The following is a 15187-nucleotide window of genomic DNA, read 5'->3' on the forward strand; positions in this document are numbered from 1 at the left end:
GGGCTTTGTCTTATTATTACACAAGTAAGATATTGATGTGATTTTATGATACTTTATATTTTTAAACATTGCAACATACTTATATATAACAATATCATTCCACCTGAAGCGATTCTTACCGTATTTATCACTTATATTAAAACATAAACACCCCTCTGACGGATTGCATGGTTTGGTCCTGGGAAGACGTCAACTAACGGACAGGAACGCGCTGACATCTAGTGGCGCTTTTCAGAACAGCAGGTACGTTTGTGAGGGCTTTTGCTCTCAAAGTCTTTGGGACTGTACTTTAGTGAGGGCTGAAGTTTTGGACGAAAGGACAAAACTGCAGCTAATGCTCATTTATGAGGCTAAATTCAAGACTCATAGGGCTACTAGTAAGAGCTAATGCTAGTTGGTATTTCATTACTAGCGTTAACCCGCCAGTAAACTTGTTTTCCACCGCGGTTTGTAATGTTAAATCAGCCAACGTCCTAAAAAAAAGCCAGTATAATCGACTAATATAACAACTTTTAGCACCGGGTGTGACGGGTCTCCTGAATATTGTCCTCAATTTTCCGCACTGTGTTAGTAAACTTAGTTAGCCTCTCCTAGGAGAACCTTTTGTGTCATGGTTGCCCCTAGCAACGGAAAGATGCTTTGCGCCTCGCTGTTAATCTTAACAACAGCATTTCTCAGGTTTTGGTCAGTGAAGAAATATAATATAAATATTAATTATATGGTGTATTATAATATTGTGTATGGCTTCCGTAGCCAGAGTCATAGCTGAGCATTGAAACAGGGCTAATTCTTTAGCCATATACAGGTTCAGTGATTAACTTCCACTTGGATACGTGCGTCGAGGAACATGAAGCGGAAACACCCAAAGATATATCATCACTGACGTGTGACACATCATTCATGTATGCTAATCGAGGTATGTGAAATATCAACGCTTTGATGATTGTTAAAGAGAAAATACACTTCATGTATTCATGATTTAACATCATGTGTGTTCTCTACAGTCAAGGGCATGTAACATAAACACTGTGGATATGCCTCCAGCATCAGCAGCACAAGGAATAACATTTAATCCAGACAGAGGTATTGTGCAAGTTTTTTAACAGTGGAAACATTGCATTCTTTGAGTAGAGTGTTACATCATACAATCCCTGGTTATATGTTGTGTATTTTACAGGTTTGGGCTTAGGTTTGGTGCTGGGAACAGACTATGAGAGGAAGAAGCAGAAGCTTCAACAGGAGCTTCAGCTGGACTACAAAAATTATGTTGCCAAGGTCTGATTATGTCTCAGAATAGTAAATAATCACCAAAACCTTTTTTGTGTCACTTAGTAGTCTCTCTATTGTATTTTACTGACTCACTATGCTGTCCTTCTTTTTCATATTCTTCATCCAGAAAAAGGATCTGAAAACTACTGAAGCTCGTCCACAACCCCAGGGTCTCTCCCTACCTATTGATGAGAGGGTATCAGTTAAAGTGAGTGACTGAGTGACTCTGTGTTCCTGTGTGCTTGGATGGGTACATAGGTGAATATGTGCCCCTGAGTGTGACTTGGCAGGAAGCAGATAACTCCTCATGGTGATCAAAGTGGGACTTTTTCTCATGACATGACGTGACATGCTCACAACAACACTAATGGAATTAATATACTGCAATCTCAGTTTAAGATTATATAAATTGTTGATTGTACTGTGCTTTGTGTCTTACGCCAACTGTTTTTGTCTACAAGTGCCGTCAAATTTGTTAGAGGTTACAAGTTATAAAAAGGTATAGTGGCCCAGTGGCCTAATGGATAAGGCATCAGCCTCCGGAGCTGGGGATTGTGGGTTCAAGTCCCACCTGGGTCGATTGAGTCTCACCTGCGTTGTACAGAGCTTTCAACTCTTTCCATGGTGACATGCAGCTCAGTCTTTCTTTAATATTAAAATAGATGCAATAACATCTATAGTATAATCAGGCTGTCATGGGTGAAGTAGTCTAGTGATAGAGCCAGTCAACTGTTAATTTCAGGGTTGGTGGTTCAATCTCCAGCTCCTTCCACAAGAAAGGGAAGTCCATACTTCGGACAAAAGTGTCTGCTTCTCACATCTTCCTGAATGGATTGATTAGGGTGTAAGAAATCCTACTGCATATAAGCAGTTAGTGTAAACTGTGATATAGGAAAGGTACATTAGGTTGTCTAATTTTCAAATACTACTGAGTGTTGGTGCTTTTAAAGACATTTTTTCATTTATTAATTAGAAATCAATAGAGAATTAAATGAACAATGATAAGATTCAAACATTGCATAGGATCTGTAGATGTTGCCCGAGATGAGTAAGATGGCTGCTTCATAGACATGACTCTGAATTTTTTTCTCATACAGGAAAAACTGAGAGAGGAGAGAAAGAAAGAATACAACCTCTTCCTCCAGGGACAAGCTCACACCAGGCGGTTAAAGAGGGGAACATCTCCTGTCACTTGTAAAGTAAGGAAAAGGATAAATAAACTAACAAGTACAGATTATGTGCAATGCAACAGTGCATTTGGTGCAATTGTAAATATTCTAATGAATAGAATTGCTTTTACCAAGTTGACACAGCTCACTAAACAAAGATTTTCACTTTCAGCCTGGACATGGTCAAGCCTCAGATGCTGTGTGCATTTCTTCTCCAGCTTCTCCTCTGCCTTTGCCCATCCTCAACAGCCACACAAACATACACCATCCTCAAAGGGAGCACGCTGCATCCACAAGAGATGCTGCCACTCTGACTGAGGCAGGGGATAATGGAAAAAATGGAAAAAGCACAGAGACTTGGGGTCCGGGACATCAGGAGCGAAGGCGTTGGCACCTCTATAGGCCAAAGGAGCTCTACAGCTCTGAGGAGGAGCTGAACATAGACAAAGATAAGGAGTTGGATCTCAGACACAGGAGGTGGCAAGACACACACACTCCAAAGCCTGAGTACAAAGAAGAGAGGAGAACGTGGGAACGCAGAACTAAGAGGTGTAGCTTTTTCTGTGTTGTGATTTTGAGCTACTGATGTTTTAATCTATTAGCATTGAGTAAAGGTCAGGTATGGTAATATAGTTCCTCTTCATCTGTCTTGTCTGTTTCTATGGCAGAGCCCCTCAGGACATAAAGGAGATGGAGGCCCCTGGTGTTCATGATCAGAACAATGAGTCAGAGTAAGCGTGACCAGGTTCTATGTACAGTTCTGGGCGATTTGTCTTGCAGCAATGGGATTTGTAAAGCTGCAACAGAATGATTCTAAATAGCAACAGAATTTACATACAACCAATTACATCATCCTGGAAAATCACATACGTTTTCCCAATTGATAAAGTACTCTCATTAAGCAAACTAACACAGCACAAGACAGTTATGGAAATTTTTTTCGATACTCATTTATTGCTCTATAGCACTTCTCTTACATGCAATTGCATTCCATTGTTTGCCCTCAAGCTGAGCTACTGTCAGTAAGCTGTTAACTCCATCCACAACAGTGATGGAGGGTGAGCCTCGGCCCAGCTCCAGGCAAGCAATTACTCACCCCAGTTCTATCAGAGGAGCTGAATTGATTAGAGATTTAGGCTTCACTCTGCATCTGTGACCATAAAGCTCTGCGGACAAACTGTGAGGGAGTGTATGATGTAACATGGTCATTGGGTGGGGCTCAGAGGGGAACTGATTGCTGAGCTGTTACCTTCATATGTTGTTTGTGATTGGCTTACTCTGTGTCTGAGACTGTCTGTGTCTTCAGTAGCCTGCAAATGCCAGACAGGATGACTACAACTACAAGATCTAGACCTGCTACCAGCAAGGATAAAGCCAAGTTTGCAACTGGACTCATGATTGGTGAATACCTATCTTACTGCATAATGCACATACAGTATTTGGACACATATTAACTTGTGGGATTATTGACGGAAATGGTCACTGGAAAATCCTATTTCAGCATCATAGGGGACAGAATTTGTGTGTTTGTGATGCTCTGTTGTCACGCAGGAGCAACAGAAGAGCAGATGGCCTCTCAGTTGAGGAAAGAACAGTACAAGCAGGAGCTGCTGAAACAAATTGCTGAACAGCAGAGAAACAAGAAGAGGTGAGTGTTTACTCACTAAATCAAAATTTTGTACTTTTTAAATTTTTTGCTGTCTGAGCTAGCTACATCCCTGTGAACCAACAAGACATTAAGGTTTGGGTGATCTACTTTCAGGGAGAAGGAACTTGAGCTGAAGGTGGCTGCGACTGGAGCCACAGACCCTGAGAAAAAGGTAAAACAAAATTGCTGACACTTGATAATATTTTGACGTGATGGCATAACACTGCCCTGAGAAAAACCCTATCTTGAGGTTTTCCCAATATTTGTTGTCTAATTTCTTGATCATCTTTGTATCTCTGTTACGTGATGTATCCTCTCTTACAGCCTGACCGAATTAAGCAGTTTGGGGCTGTAAATCGTCATTATGACAGCTGGAGACGGGATGTTCCCTACAAGCCTGGAATAGGTGTGGGGGTCATAGGGAAGGACCCAGATCCAACACCTGAGGCTGACAAACCCATAGAGGCCACAGAACAGAGGGTCCCCCCAGGAAAGTCCCGGGTAGCCTTTCCCTCTCCGACCATGGACAACAATACAGCTCTCAATAAGTTGCCTGGGTCCAGATCAGGCGCAGCACAAGGTGGCTCCTTTCTGGACTATTTTAATGAGGACTACCACAGGGGCTTCTCAGACATGCTAGGAGAGGTGACCATACCAAGGTAGTTCACTATTGCTTTGTGACCCTACACATAAATAAAAATTCTACCGTTAATTCATTGTAGTTTCTATGATTTTGTTTTCTCAGAGTGGCTGGTGTTCCTCCTCCTAAACCTCCCGCTGTAGCCAATACCTACAAGACTCCATATGATGAAGCCTATTACTACTACGGAACCAGGAATCCATTAGATCCTAATCATCCCAACAATCAAAGTATAGTATTACAGTGTCTTTTTTTTAGTTTAAATTTTATAGAAATGTTTTTCTTCCTTTGCCTTTTACTATATGTATACTTTGCATTATTTGTAGCCATTTAAAAGCATGTTGAAATGTGTTTTTAACTGGTTTCTATTAATTTTGCTATGGTAAGAAAATCTACTTACAGACTGTCAAAGTTAGACTGTCATTCATTGCTTGGCAATGCAGATGTACAGTTTCATTTCTCCGTAAAATAATTTTCATATCATACAGAAATGAGTGTAAAACTGTGGCTGCTTAGAGTTAGGGAAATACATCTAAAATACTACATTATGCTTTGGGAAATGGTCAGAAATTTCAAGTAAACACTGGAGCGCTACACAGTCATTGGGAGTAATTCACATTACCTTACATAAACTCCCAGACCTCTGTCTGTAGAGAACTATTACCATTTATTATGGAACCATTTTATCACCATATCAATGGCCAAGAGGACTTGGCATGGCAATTCATAAATCTCCTTTTACAACAGAACTGATTTTATTGCTAAGGGGATATACAGTTTATTGGATATGAGTTCAGCAGATCCAGATGGATCTCTCTTCATCCAGCTGGTCCATTTGGTTACATTTATTTTCTTTCCATTTTTAGTTTGCTGCCAATTTTTATGTTGGAAAAAAAGCTGACAGATTATGGCAGCAGATAGCCGATGAAACTGTTAAATCAGCATGTATTAATTGTCTTGTGTCTTTGTTTTGTTCTTCATTAGATGGTTTGCCTGGGGGAGTGCAGCTGTCTGGGAATTTCCACAACCCCTCTCCGAGACCACCTTCTGTCAGACACAGTCGTCGCACAGAGTCAGTGCCCATCGTACCACCTTGATTTCTGCAACAGGCATTTATTTATTCAGATGATGACTTCAGTGTACACAATTTAAACCAATTTCAAGACATGTGCAACAGCTATTCTTTACACTGAAAATCAGTTTTAAGATTTTTTTCTCTCTCTTCCAGAAGAGGGCCCTCACTGCAAACTAACTGTGTGTCTGTATGTACCTTCTCATCATCATTTGTCACATTGTATGTCTGCTTCTAGAGCAACTGATCATCATAGAGCATCACCGCTGGTCTTTGGAGAGCTTTCTGCAGACAACTCCAAGCAGAGGAGAGAGAGTGCAATGAACTACCAAGAAGCACTCAAACAACAGGTACACGTTCAGGTCTCTATGACTTCCTGAATTAATGATCAAGTCCATGTGGCAAGTCAATCTCATTTGTAGTTTTTGCAGTTTGTGGCCAAGAAGCAGGCTCACTTTACTTCCAAATGTGTTTTGGACTGTGTATTTTTGTGCCCACCATCGTGGTCTGCTAGTGGGTAGTTGATGGATTTTGTGAGGGTTAAATGAGGCAACAACCCATTGACATGCTAGTGATTGCTGTGACAGACTTCCTCCCAACTGATGCCAGATGAAACTTTAGACAATGACTCATTTTAGGGACAGACCTCAATATTTTGACAGACCAGATCATGTTGGGGTCAGCATTTTCCCCATGGTTAAAGACATGAACTGTGGCAAGACCAGCACTCCACTACTTGCAGCTGTAGTTGAGGACATACAGTAAAAAAAGAAAGTCAGTCCCCGCTTCAAGGGTCAGAGATGCATGAACTTTTAACACCCTACCTGCCTTGTGTCTAGATCAAAGAAAGAGAGGAGCGTAAAAGAAGAGAGAAAGAAGAGAAGGAACGATATGATGCCAAGATAAACGCTGAAATGATGGCCTACAACCCCTGGGGGAGGAGTGGGGGAGGTGCTCCAATTAAAGACCAAAGAGGCAACCTTGTTAGTAAGTTGGCTCTCACTCCCTCTTTTAATGAGGTTTGCTAAACCTAAGATACATTTATGATGGATGGATTATGTTTCTCTGTACTGTGTTTCAGGTGATCTGAATCACATGCACAGGATCAATGAGGAGTCATATAGGAACCCAACCAATGATGAACAGATTCTTAATGGACACACTCCTAGAGCTGAAGCCAGGTCACCTCTCTCCCATCGAATATCAGGTAGTGCTCTCTCTTCATTGGTCCTTTCATCCAGTGTATCTAAGTGTATTATACATTTGTGTGCATATTTTGTGTTCTGCATACATGCCTTTTCTTCATTGATGGATTCCTCTCTGTCTCACTTGTCCTTGCAGGTTTCACTGATCCATCACCTCCGCAGCAGCTCCACATGCACGACACTTACAAAGAAGCCCTGAAACAGCAGGTAGGTCCTCGAACACAGCTCACTATCTCATCTATGCAGGTAACTCAACTCTGCCTTGATGCTACATTGATCAAACAGAAGGTGATTTTCTTCAGTGTGTGCATAGTGTCTACAACCACTTTGGTGTTCCTGAGCAGCTTTGAAGAGGTTGTAAATAAATTCTAAATATAAGTTAACATTACGAACAGATAGAAGAAAACAGGCGAAAGCAGTCAGAGGAAAGAGAACGAATGAGGATTGAGGAGGAGAAAGAAGAGAAGAGGCTGGCGGAGCAGAGGGCTCACATACAGCGGGAATATGAGGAGGAGCAAAGGAAGCAAAAGAAGATTGGGGTGAGGAGTTCATCGCTTTGATGAAGAGCACTTCATCTTTCCTTGTTCCTTGCAGTCAGGGGCTTCTCCTTACACCAGGCTTCCCTCTGAACCCTAACCCTAACTTGTTTCTTTACTCTCTCTGCAGCATAGGCTGGAGAACCAAGGTTGGATCCATGAATGTAAAACACATCGCCCGATGGAGGAAAAGACACTGAGGGAAGAACAGGAGATTGAAAAGAAGGTACCTAAGACCAACAAGGACAGAGAGGAGGAACAGGCGCCAGTGGTGAATGAGGTACAGTGAACTCCAAAAGACAGTAGTTCTGTAGATTGCAGTTTTTTCTTTGTTAAGAAAAGATTCTTCTCATGAATTTGCAGAGAGATCCATCTCCTCCCATCCCAACCTTGCAGAAGAAACAGACAGACCTCGTGGCCTCCAGACCTTCTTCTGCTCTGAGCCAACTTTCCTCCAGGACTGTAAGCTACTTAGTAACAGATGCATTTTTTCACATCACAGCTGTTTTGATGTAAATCTAAAATAAACAATGGCCACAATTTCCACAACAGGAGCGCATTGCTTCAGCTCCGCACCTCCGACCAGTCCCTGCAAGAACAAACCAGCTACAGGGTGAGATTTTCTTGACTTATCAGTTCTCCAGGCCCCCCCAAAAAATGAATGTGTCTCTTCTAAATTGCCTCTTAAACATGTCTCTGTCTCTCCCCACTAACTCTGCTTGCTCCAGATGGTACACAGGAAGTGATGAGAGAACTGTCAGCCCTCCGTAGGTACCTGAGAGAAAAGCAGAGACAACTGGAGGTTCAGCTGGGACAGACAGATCAACAGGAGACACACTACACTCCCCCCAACAGGTATTACAGTCAGACACCCATGAGCAGCAGGGGTAATGTGCGTAGACATAGTGTGCTCAGAATAAGTAAGATTTTATCATTTTCTTCCTGGCTATAAAAAGAAAATGAGCCATTTAGAGGAGCTATTAGAGGTGCTGTACCCCTTCAGGTACAATTTCATCTAATACACCCCAGACGCACTGAGTTGAAGACACAATGCTAATTATATCTCATTAAAGGGGCAATTTTGATTTGCTCTTCTTTTTTAAAGCAGGCATTCTTGTGCTCTGAACTAACGAATGTGACTTGAGTCAAATTGGCTATCTTCTAATTTCCATTTTGATTTGTTTCAGAGACTCATTACTGCGGTACTGTAACAGTATGATCCCAAAAGGGAAATTCTCTTTTCATCTGTCTTCACCTTGCGAGATCAGCGGTGTCAGCTGCATTGCAGTATCCAATAGAGTTTCAGTGTCTTGCTGAAGGGCACCTCAGCAGCACTTGTGGCTGCCTCTCCAGCCACCCTGTATATAAAAATATATGTTTGGATTGGGATGTATAACAATCTATTTGTAAAGTCTGTGCTTATATTCAAATGTATATTCAAATGTAAATGTTCACTGTAGAACTGCTTTGAACTGGTGCCAGTTTCACAGCTTTCCTTTGGTTACAGTATAAGTTGCTTAGACAGAAAACTCTTTGCTTTAGGCCTCCTAAAAGAATTGAAAAGCATACACACACATCAGGTGTTATGTCATTACTATTTTAAAACAACACACATTTAATTCCTTTTGAAACTTTCCTAACTTATCAAGTGGAACTGATTGTTGTAGTCATTGTGTACAACTGAAAATCATTTAAGATATGTGTGTTTTTAGAGGCAGTTGCTCTGTTCAAAGTGAGGTTTTCCCTCTTTGCTCAGGCCCAGAGGACGACGAGTGGATGCCTCTGAACCGGCGAACAAACAAGATGTCCAGCCAGCAACCAGTAGTCCCTCCTCCAGTGCTGCATGTGTTAACATGCAAGACATCCGGGAGTTCAACAAGCTTAAATACAGGGGTAATGGAAGGAAACGCCACTGATAAATTGGACACAGATTTCATCATGTGAAGCATTTTAAAACTTTTTTTAAACATTTTAACAAGATTGCCTTCAAAAAATTAATTCAAAGTTTAGGTCCCTGCAAGAAAAAGACCACTCTTAGATGGTTTTCTGTGCAATCTATGTGCCTCAAATGTGTCTTGGACTGCAGAATCATGAGCAGTGACTCTCTGCCTGCCAGCACCAGTTCATTTCTTGTATATGACCTGGAGGTAGTGAGCAGTCACATGACTGCAGTAGAGGTCATACGATACTTCCTAACTGCACAAAGACTATTCATACACATTGATTGATTGTTACTTTTTTAGTAGCTTAACAATTTCTTCTCCTGTTACTGTTTTCATTTCTATACAGGAAAGGATAAAATTTAAGTTCAAGTATAGGATTTGTTGACATTACTATATAATACTCAAAGTGAGTTAATGCTTTATCTCATTTCTATCACTCCAATTACTTTGGTGAACTGATCAAACATCTAATGATTACAAATGAATTTATCCTTCTGAAATGAGAGCAGTTCAGCATTGCTTACTTTTCTTCTGTACTGTGAACCAACATCTTTTTACAACTTTGAGGAAGTCATTGAAGAACCCTCTTCAAATTGCCTCGGTCATAGTGTTGATGTAAGGATGAGGGAGCAGGATCACTGCAGTCTTACGCCAGCTGGGCATTGCCAGATGGTTTAGACTTTCCAGAGCCTCATCAGTCCTCTGTCTCCCTCTGGCCACACTGAAACTTTAATCTCATGAGGTCATGGGAGGCGTCCATCAATGACAGTCAGTTTGGCAGTGTAAACAGAGAATGTAATGCAAGCGACCAAGGAAATGGCTTTGGACGGGTTCCCAGACCGAGTTAATGCGGGGGTCTGACAGACATTCAGAGCTGCAGCTTGTAAAACCAGCAAAATAGGAGGAAATGCTAGTTCATGACGAACTGAATGAATCACTTATCAAACCTCCACATATGAATTATGGATTTATGCCAACCTTATGTCTGAAAGCTGCATCAGATCCATTATGCACAGTCAAACCTGATATGGTGTAGTGTGTAAGATGTAGCCAGGCTGTGGAGCTGCTGAGTCACTGCCAAGCTGCTGTTTTGGAGAGTGGAAGAAGAGGGAGGCTGCAGATAAAGTGAGCAAGGCAGCACTTAGACGCTACCCCATCAAATATGTAAAGTGCTGATTTCTCTTTTAATGTCTAGTATTTGTGTTTCGTGGACTTATGTTTCTTATTCTTTAGTAGCCACCTGAATACATCTATAACACACATATATGACAATACCTCAAATAGGGGCTAAGCTCCCTCTTCTCGTCTTTGTGTTTTTCAGATACAGCATCTCGTGAGGAGGTCCGTCACATGTTCCCTGACCCTCCCACTGACGCACAAAGTCTGGATATCCAACAACAGGCTCTTCTTCGAGAACAACAGCGCAAAATCAGGCTTATGAAGAGAGAGGAAGAACATGGTCAGCAAGCAGACACAGATATCTCCTCAAACTGTTGTTCTCTTTAACTCATTGCTCTGTCTTCCTACAGATTATTTGGACCAGCAACTGAGCCACCATCATCCTGTGAGTGGTGATCAGTTATGCGTTTTACATCTAGATAGGTAGATGCTTGGCTTGCTCTTCTAATGAGGAGGTGTTTTATTGTTTCATATGTGTGTATTTTCTCAGAGGAATAGACCTGGGCACCGCATCCACAGAGACTCCATTTTGCCATCTGAGACTACCTTTATTGGTAAGCCTGGCTAAATATAGATTTTTGTAAAGAGTGTCCCTGTTCTTTTTTACTACTTCTTCTTTTATGTATGAAGACAGGGCGCACTGATATAAATGACAGGGACAAGCTTCACTTTTCTTTTTCTAAGGCCCCAGACATTTTCCATAAAGGTGAGAGAGCTCGGGAGGTCAGCTACATACACCCTCACAACACCACAATACAACAGTCAGGCTAATTTAGCTCTTTGTCTCTGTGCCAGACTAATTGTGGCACATGCCAACTCACGTCTCTGTGTTGCAGCTGGAGCAAGAGCTGAGTGCAAGGCACCCGTGCCAGCTGCAGGGTGGTGATAGTACAGTGCCAGGCATTGGGAATGGGGGCAGTTGACAAATTGTTTAAAGCTTGATGCAGGAAAGAAGGCTTTTCCAATCCTTTCCTTAATACTCTTTTCCATCTTGCCTCATTTCTCTGAAAAGTTTGGCTGAATGGACCAAGTTCTCTGTTTTCCTATGACATAGTCTGGACTGAATGAACTTTAAGGTCCCTAATTTCTGTCCAAGAGGTTTGTGTGTAATGATGAATGGCTTTTGGACTTTGTCAGATGTTTACAGTGGTGATCCATCCAGAGACCTGGTTCATCAGCAGAGATCCCTTCAGCCCTCACCAGCACACCAGGAGAGGACAGCCCTGCAGAGGAGACACGACTATGATGTATGATGCTGATCAGTAAATGGATCCTTTCGTTTGCCTCAGGTCAAAGTGATCCACATCACTACAGTACCAGAGCTGTATCCCATGCTGATGCTTTCAGTACTTTATAACACAAGTTTGTTTAGTTTTCTTATTTTACAACATTGACATGACAATCAGAGTCCATACTGACCAGCTGATCCCTTTTTTTATATTTCATTGATCAGAGGGAGCGTGACATCCAGCCAGCCCAGTCACCGCAGTCAGCGACCAGTCTGAACCTTGAATCTGAAGTCAGGGCTGGCAACCAACAGCACAGCACGAGACACGACTCTTGCATTGATGACCACAAGGGCAGATCAGGTACGACCAAACGATTTACATTAGAAATAATCAAATAAATGAAATGCTAATAAAACTAAAGTCTGGAAAGTGTAGGCACAGAGGAGTGTTGGTACACTGAAAGACTTCAGAAGAGGTGGCATTAATATCCCTCTTGGTCTCACCTTCAAGGATAGGTTCACAATTTTTTTTAACAATCAGGTGTCCATGTGAACACTGAAAGAGGTTTTCCTCACTGTAAAAGATCCCCTTCAAATGTGCTTTCAATGTAGGTGATGGGGGACCAAATCCAGTGTGTCCACACAGTCATTTTGTGCAAAAATACTTTTAAAGTTTATCTGACGCTTAACTTGCTTTTTGAGAGATTTCTCCCACATATGCTTCAGAAAAATATGTATATATGCCAATTTTTCAGCATCCTTTAATCTCTGATTTCATAAAGAAGTGTGTGACGGATAAGCTTCTGTGCTCCTCAGAGGGGCTGTCTGGTGATGAAGTGGATGTCTTGTCTCTGCGTTCTGCCCTGGGGAGGCGTGTCTCCGTGGAGACTGTTGCCACAGAAGCCTGGCTGCGTCCTGGCACGTCGGATGCTGTGAAACGCTCTGGCTGTAAAGAGAGGCCAGGCAGCAGGAGGGATGCTCCACCCTGGCTGACACATCGCGTCGCATAGCTTCCATTAGCTGGTCTCCACTGATGGGAAACTGCACTGAGTGAGGCTTTAGTCCGTCACCAATTCCCCTTTCCTTTAGATGCGGGTGGTGGTTTCTCTAAGGATTAACCGAAGTGAGAACAACTAAAAATACTTTCCATTGACTAACATGGTAATTGTGGTTTTGATTAGATTACATAGCTTCAGAGACCACAGTTTGCCAGTAAAAACATCTATTCATGTCTGTCAGCTTGGACAAGAACCAGCTTACACAAGACTCACTTTGGCCAATTTCTCTCTGCAGGAAAAGAGCAGTTTTAAAGCTGCAATACAGAATTGAAGGATTAGATTTAGTCCATAAAAGTAACTGTATTGTAAGGTGCATATTGTACATGATAATGTAGTTATTTTATTAATGCTATAAATATACACTGGAGAGTTTATTTTATAATAAAATGTTATCATTCTAATGGTGTCCTGACTTCTCATTCATGTAGAAAAACAGACAGCTAGCTGCTATGTAATTTAAAATCAGTCATTCAACATTTCAAATCAACCAAGTTCAAAAACTTTATTGACCTAGAACCTGATTAGAATGCCAGATGATGTATCGTACAGAAAGTTGTACATAATCTTTTTTGCAACATAGAAAACTTTACATTGCTGTATCATATACATTTTGTTTTCTACATCCATGAGCAGGAATACATCCCATTCATACTTAAAGCACAGCTAACGTTTTTCATTTTCTCTATACATATTACTTTCCCCCAAACCAAAGAAAAAAAAAACATTAAATATATTATTAACTTTTGATTTTGTACACAAGAGTGAAAACTAAACTCAAAAACATGAAAACAGACTAGTGACTCAAAAGCAGCTAGCATCAGGTTTCTCTCTCATCTTCCAGTTTCATAAGCACAGTTATCATCTGTCTCTGTTAAAAACCTAACATATAAAATGGAATAATTTAACCCTTCACTTTCCGCGGTCTTGTTCAATTACAAATCGTACTTGTATAGGACAATCTGCAGGAGATGTTACAGTCAAATAAATTATCACAAAAGTAAAATCTCCAGTGCATTCAAAAAAGAGATCAAGTGCAGCAAATCCAGAGGAGGAAAAAAAAATAAACAAAAATAAATGAAATCTAGTGTTATAAGATTATATTACATAGCGGCAGATCTGTACAACTAGTTTCATCCAAGAGGCTATCAATACTAATGTTAGCCATCTGCGGTGCAGACAGAAAGATCATTACTATCAATGTGTGACAAATGTCACATTTCATAGTTAGTGAATATGTCTTTTTGCATGTTGTTGAAATCATTCATTCTTTACTTTTTTAAATATACAGTAAGAAGCACACGTTTTTTTGAAATATATTCCTTCTGAGCAGATCAGAGATACGGGTAACTGTCAGTTTTTTATCAGTAGTTTTATCCAGTGGAGGAATCGCTACACCTTGTACAAGACATGACTGTTTTCATCGTGATATCAAGTACACCATCTAGGCATGTTTCTCTCTCTCTCTCTCTGTGCGTGTGTGTGTGTGTGTGTGTGTGTGTGTGTGTGTGTGTGTGTGGTGACGGGGGTTAAGGGTGCGGGCGGGTGGTAGCAGACAGCTGATTGGTGATCAGCCGTTTAAGTCAAGTGTTCAGCATAAAACCACATGGAGGGCCCTGAGGTGACATAGAGCTGCAGCACAGTCGCACAGATCTGAGGTGGAGGCCACGGTTAGAGCTCTATGTTTCCAGGCTGTTTGTGGTGCAGCATCACTGGGCCTCCTCTCCGGCCTCCTCTCCCACCTCCGTGTCTGTCTCCTGCTCAACACTTGCCGGCTGAGGGTCCGGCTCAGGCTCAGGCAGCTGCGCGATGTGAAACACAAGGCCGATACGCAGGTAAAACTTTCTTAGGACGGCCCGGAGCTCAGGGATCAGGTCGAACTGCATGATCTCACACAGCAGAGGGTAGTATCTGGACGCATGAGCCTTAAACTGGAGGTGAGAGAGTGACACGAAGACAGAGAAACAGAAAAACTGTTCAGCGCCCCACAGAATAAAGTCACACTTTTAGGCTTAGACAACTAGCAAAGCTCCAGCTCTCAAGACGCTCTTGTTGTACTCTGTAAGACTCAGATGATACATAACATTCAATATTGTGTGAAACTGTAACTGCCCCAGTGAGGTATTTTAAAAGGAGTAAGCCATCAATTCAGTATTGCACTTCCATAACACTGGGGGACTCATAAAAGTCAAAATCGATCCTCCCTTTTAGTTCCTAGCATGGCTCAAGCTCCAAAAACACTT

General features: G+C 41.6%; 2 protein-coding genes and 1 non-coding gene across 9 annotated transcripts in view; 2 read left to right on the forward strand and 1 right to left on the reverse strand.

The window, feature by feature from the left end:
* The first annotated feature begins 132 nt into the window (after nucleotides 1–132).
* Nucleotides 133–13348, forward strand: LOC122972086 (centrosome and spindle pole associated protein 1). 4 transcript variants are annotated; one of them, XM_044338848.1, is made up of 30 exons: nucleotides 133–243; nucleotides 796–916; nucleotides 1005–1083; nucleotides 1178–1275; nucleotides 1397–1477; nucleotides 2367–2468; nucleotides 2611–2987; nucleotides 3107–3169; nucleotides 3745–3839; nucleotides 3990–4086; nucleotides 4201–4258; nucleotides 4411–4745; nucleotides 4832–4956; nucleotides 5711–5798; nucleotides 6037–6148; nucleotides 6638–6785; nucleotides 6880–7005; nucleotides 7140–7210; nucleotides 7399–7542; nucleotides 7670–7819; nucleotides 7903–8001; nucleotides 8092–8152; nucleotides 8268–8394; nucleotides 9296–9432; nucleotides 10804–10941; nucleotides 11012–11046; nucleotides 11152–11215; nucleotides 11799–11908; nucleotides 12115–12250; nucleotides 12706–13348. In XM_044338848.1, the coding sequence occupies exons 2-30, from the start codon at nucleotides 905–907 to the stop codon at nucleotides 12897–12899; spliced, it is 3462 nt and encodes a 1153-aa protein (XP_044194783.1). In that variant the 5' UTR covers nucleotides 133–243; nucleotides 796–904; the 3' UTR covers nucleotides 12900–13348. The 4 variants fall into 4 exon arrangements, with proteins under 4 accessions (XP_044194783.1, XP_044194782.1, XP_044194785.1 ...); XM_044338847.1 differs by lacking the exon at nucleotides 133–243 and adding an exon at nucleotides 253–684; XM_044338850.1 differs by lacking the exon at nucleotides 133–243 and adding an exon at nucleotides 253–684 and having other exon boundaries at nucleotides 3748–3839.
* trnar-ccg lies at nucleotides 1776–1848 on the forward strand. The gene has a single exon. It is a non-coding gene; the product is annotated as a tRNA-Arg (tRNA).
* Nucleotides 13349–13435: 87 nt separating the features above from the next.
* The window catches only part of arfgef1 (ADP-ribosylation factor guanine nucleotide-exchange factor 1 (brefeldin A-inhibited)), a 51437-nt gene continuing 49685 nt past the window's right edge, over nucleotides 13436–15187 (reverse strand). For all 4 annotated transcript variants that reach the window (XM_044338846.1, XM_044338845.1, XM_044338844.1 and 1 more), the window contains one exon: nucleotides 13436–14875. In XM_044338846.1, the coding sequence (XP_044194781.1) occupies nucleotides 14654–14875 (222 nt within the window). In that variant the 3' untranslated portion in view covers nucleotides 13436–14653. The remainder of the gene's footprint in view (nucleotides 14876–15187) is intronic.

This window comes from Thunnus albacares, chromosome 21, assembly GCF_914725855.1.
Source record: "Thunnus albacares chromosome 21, fThuAlb1.1, whole genome shotgun sequence".
NCBI classification, from domain to species: Eukaryota; Metazoa; Chordata; class Actinopteri; order Scombriformes; family Scombridae; genus Thunnus; species Thunnus albacares.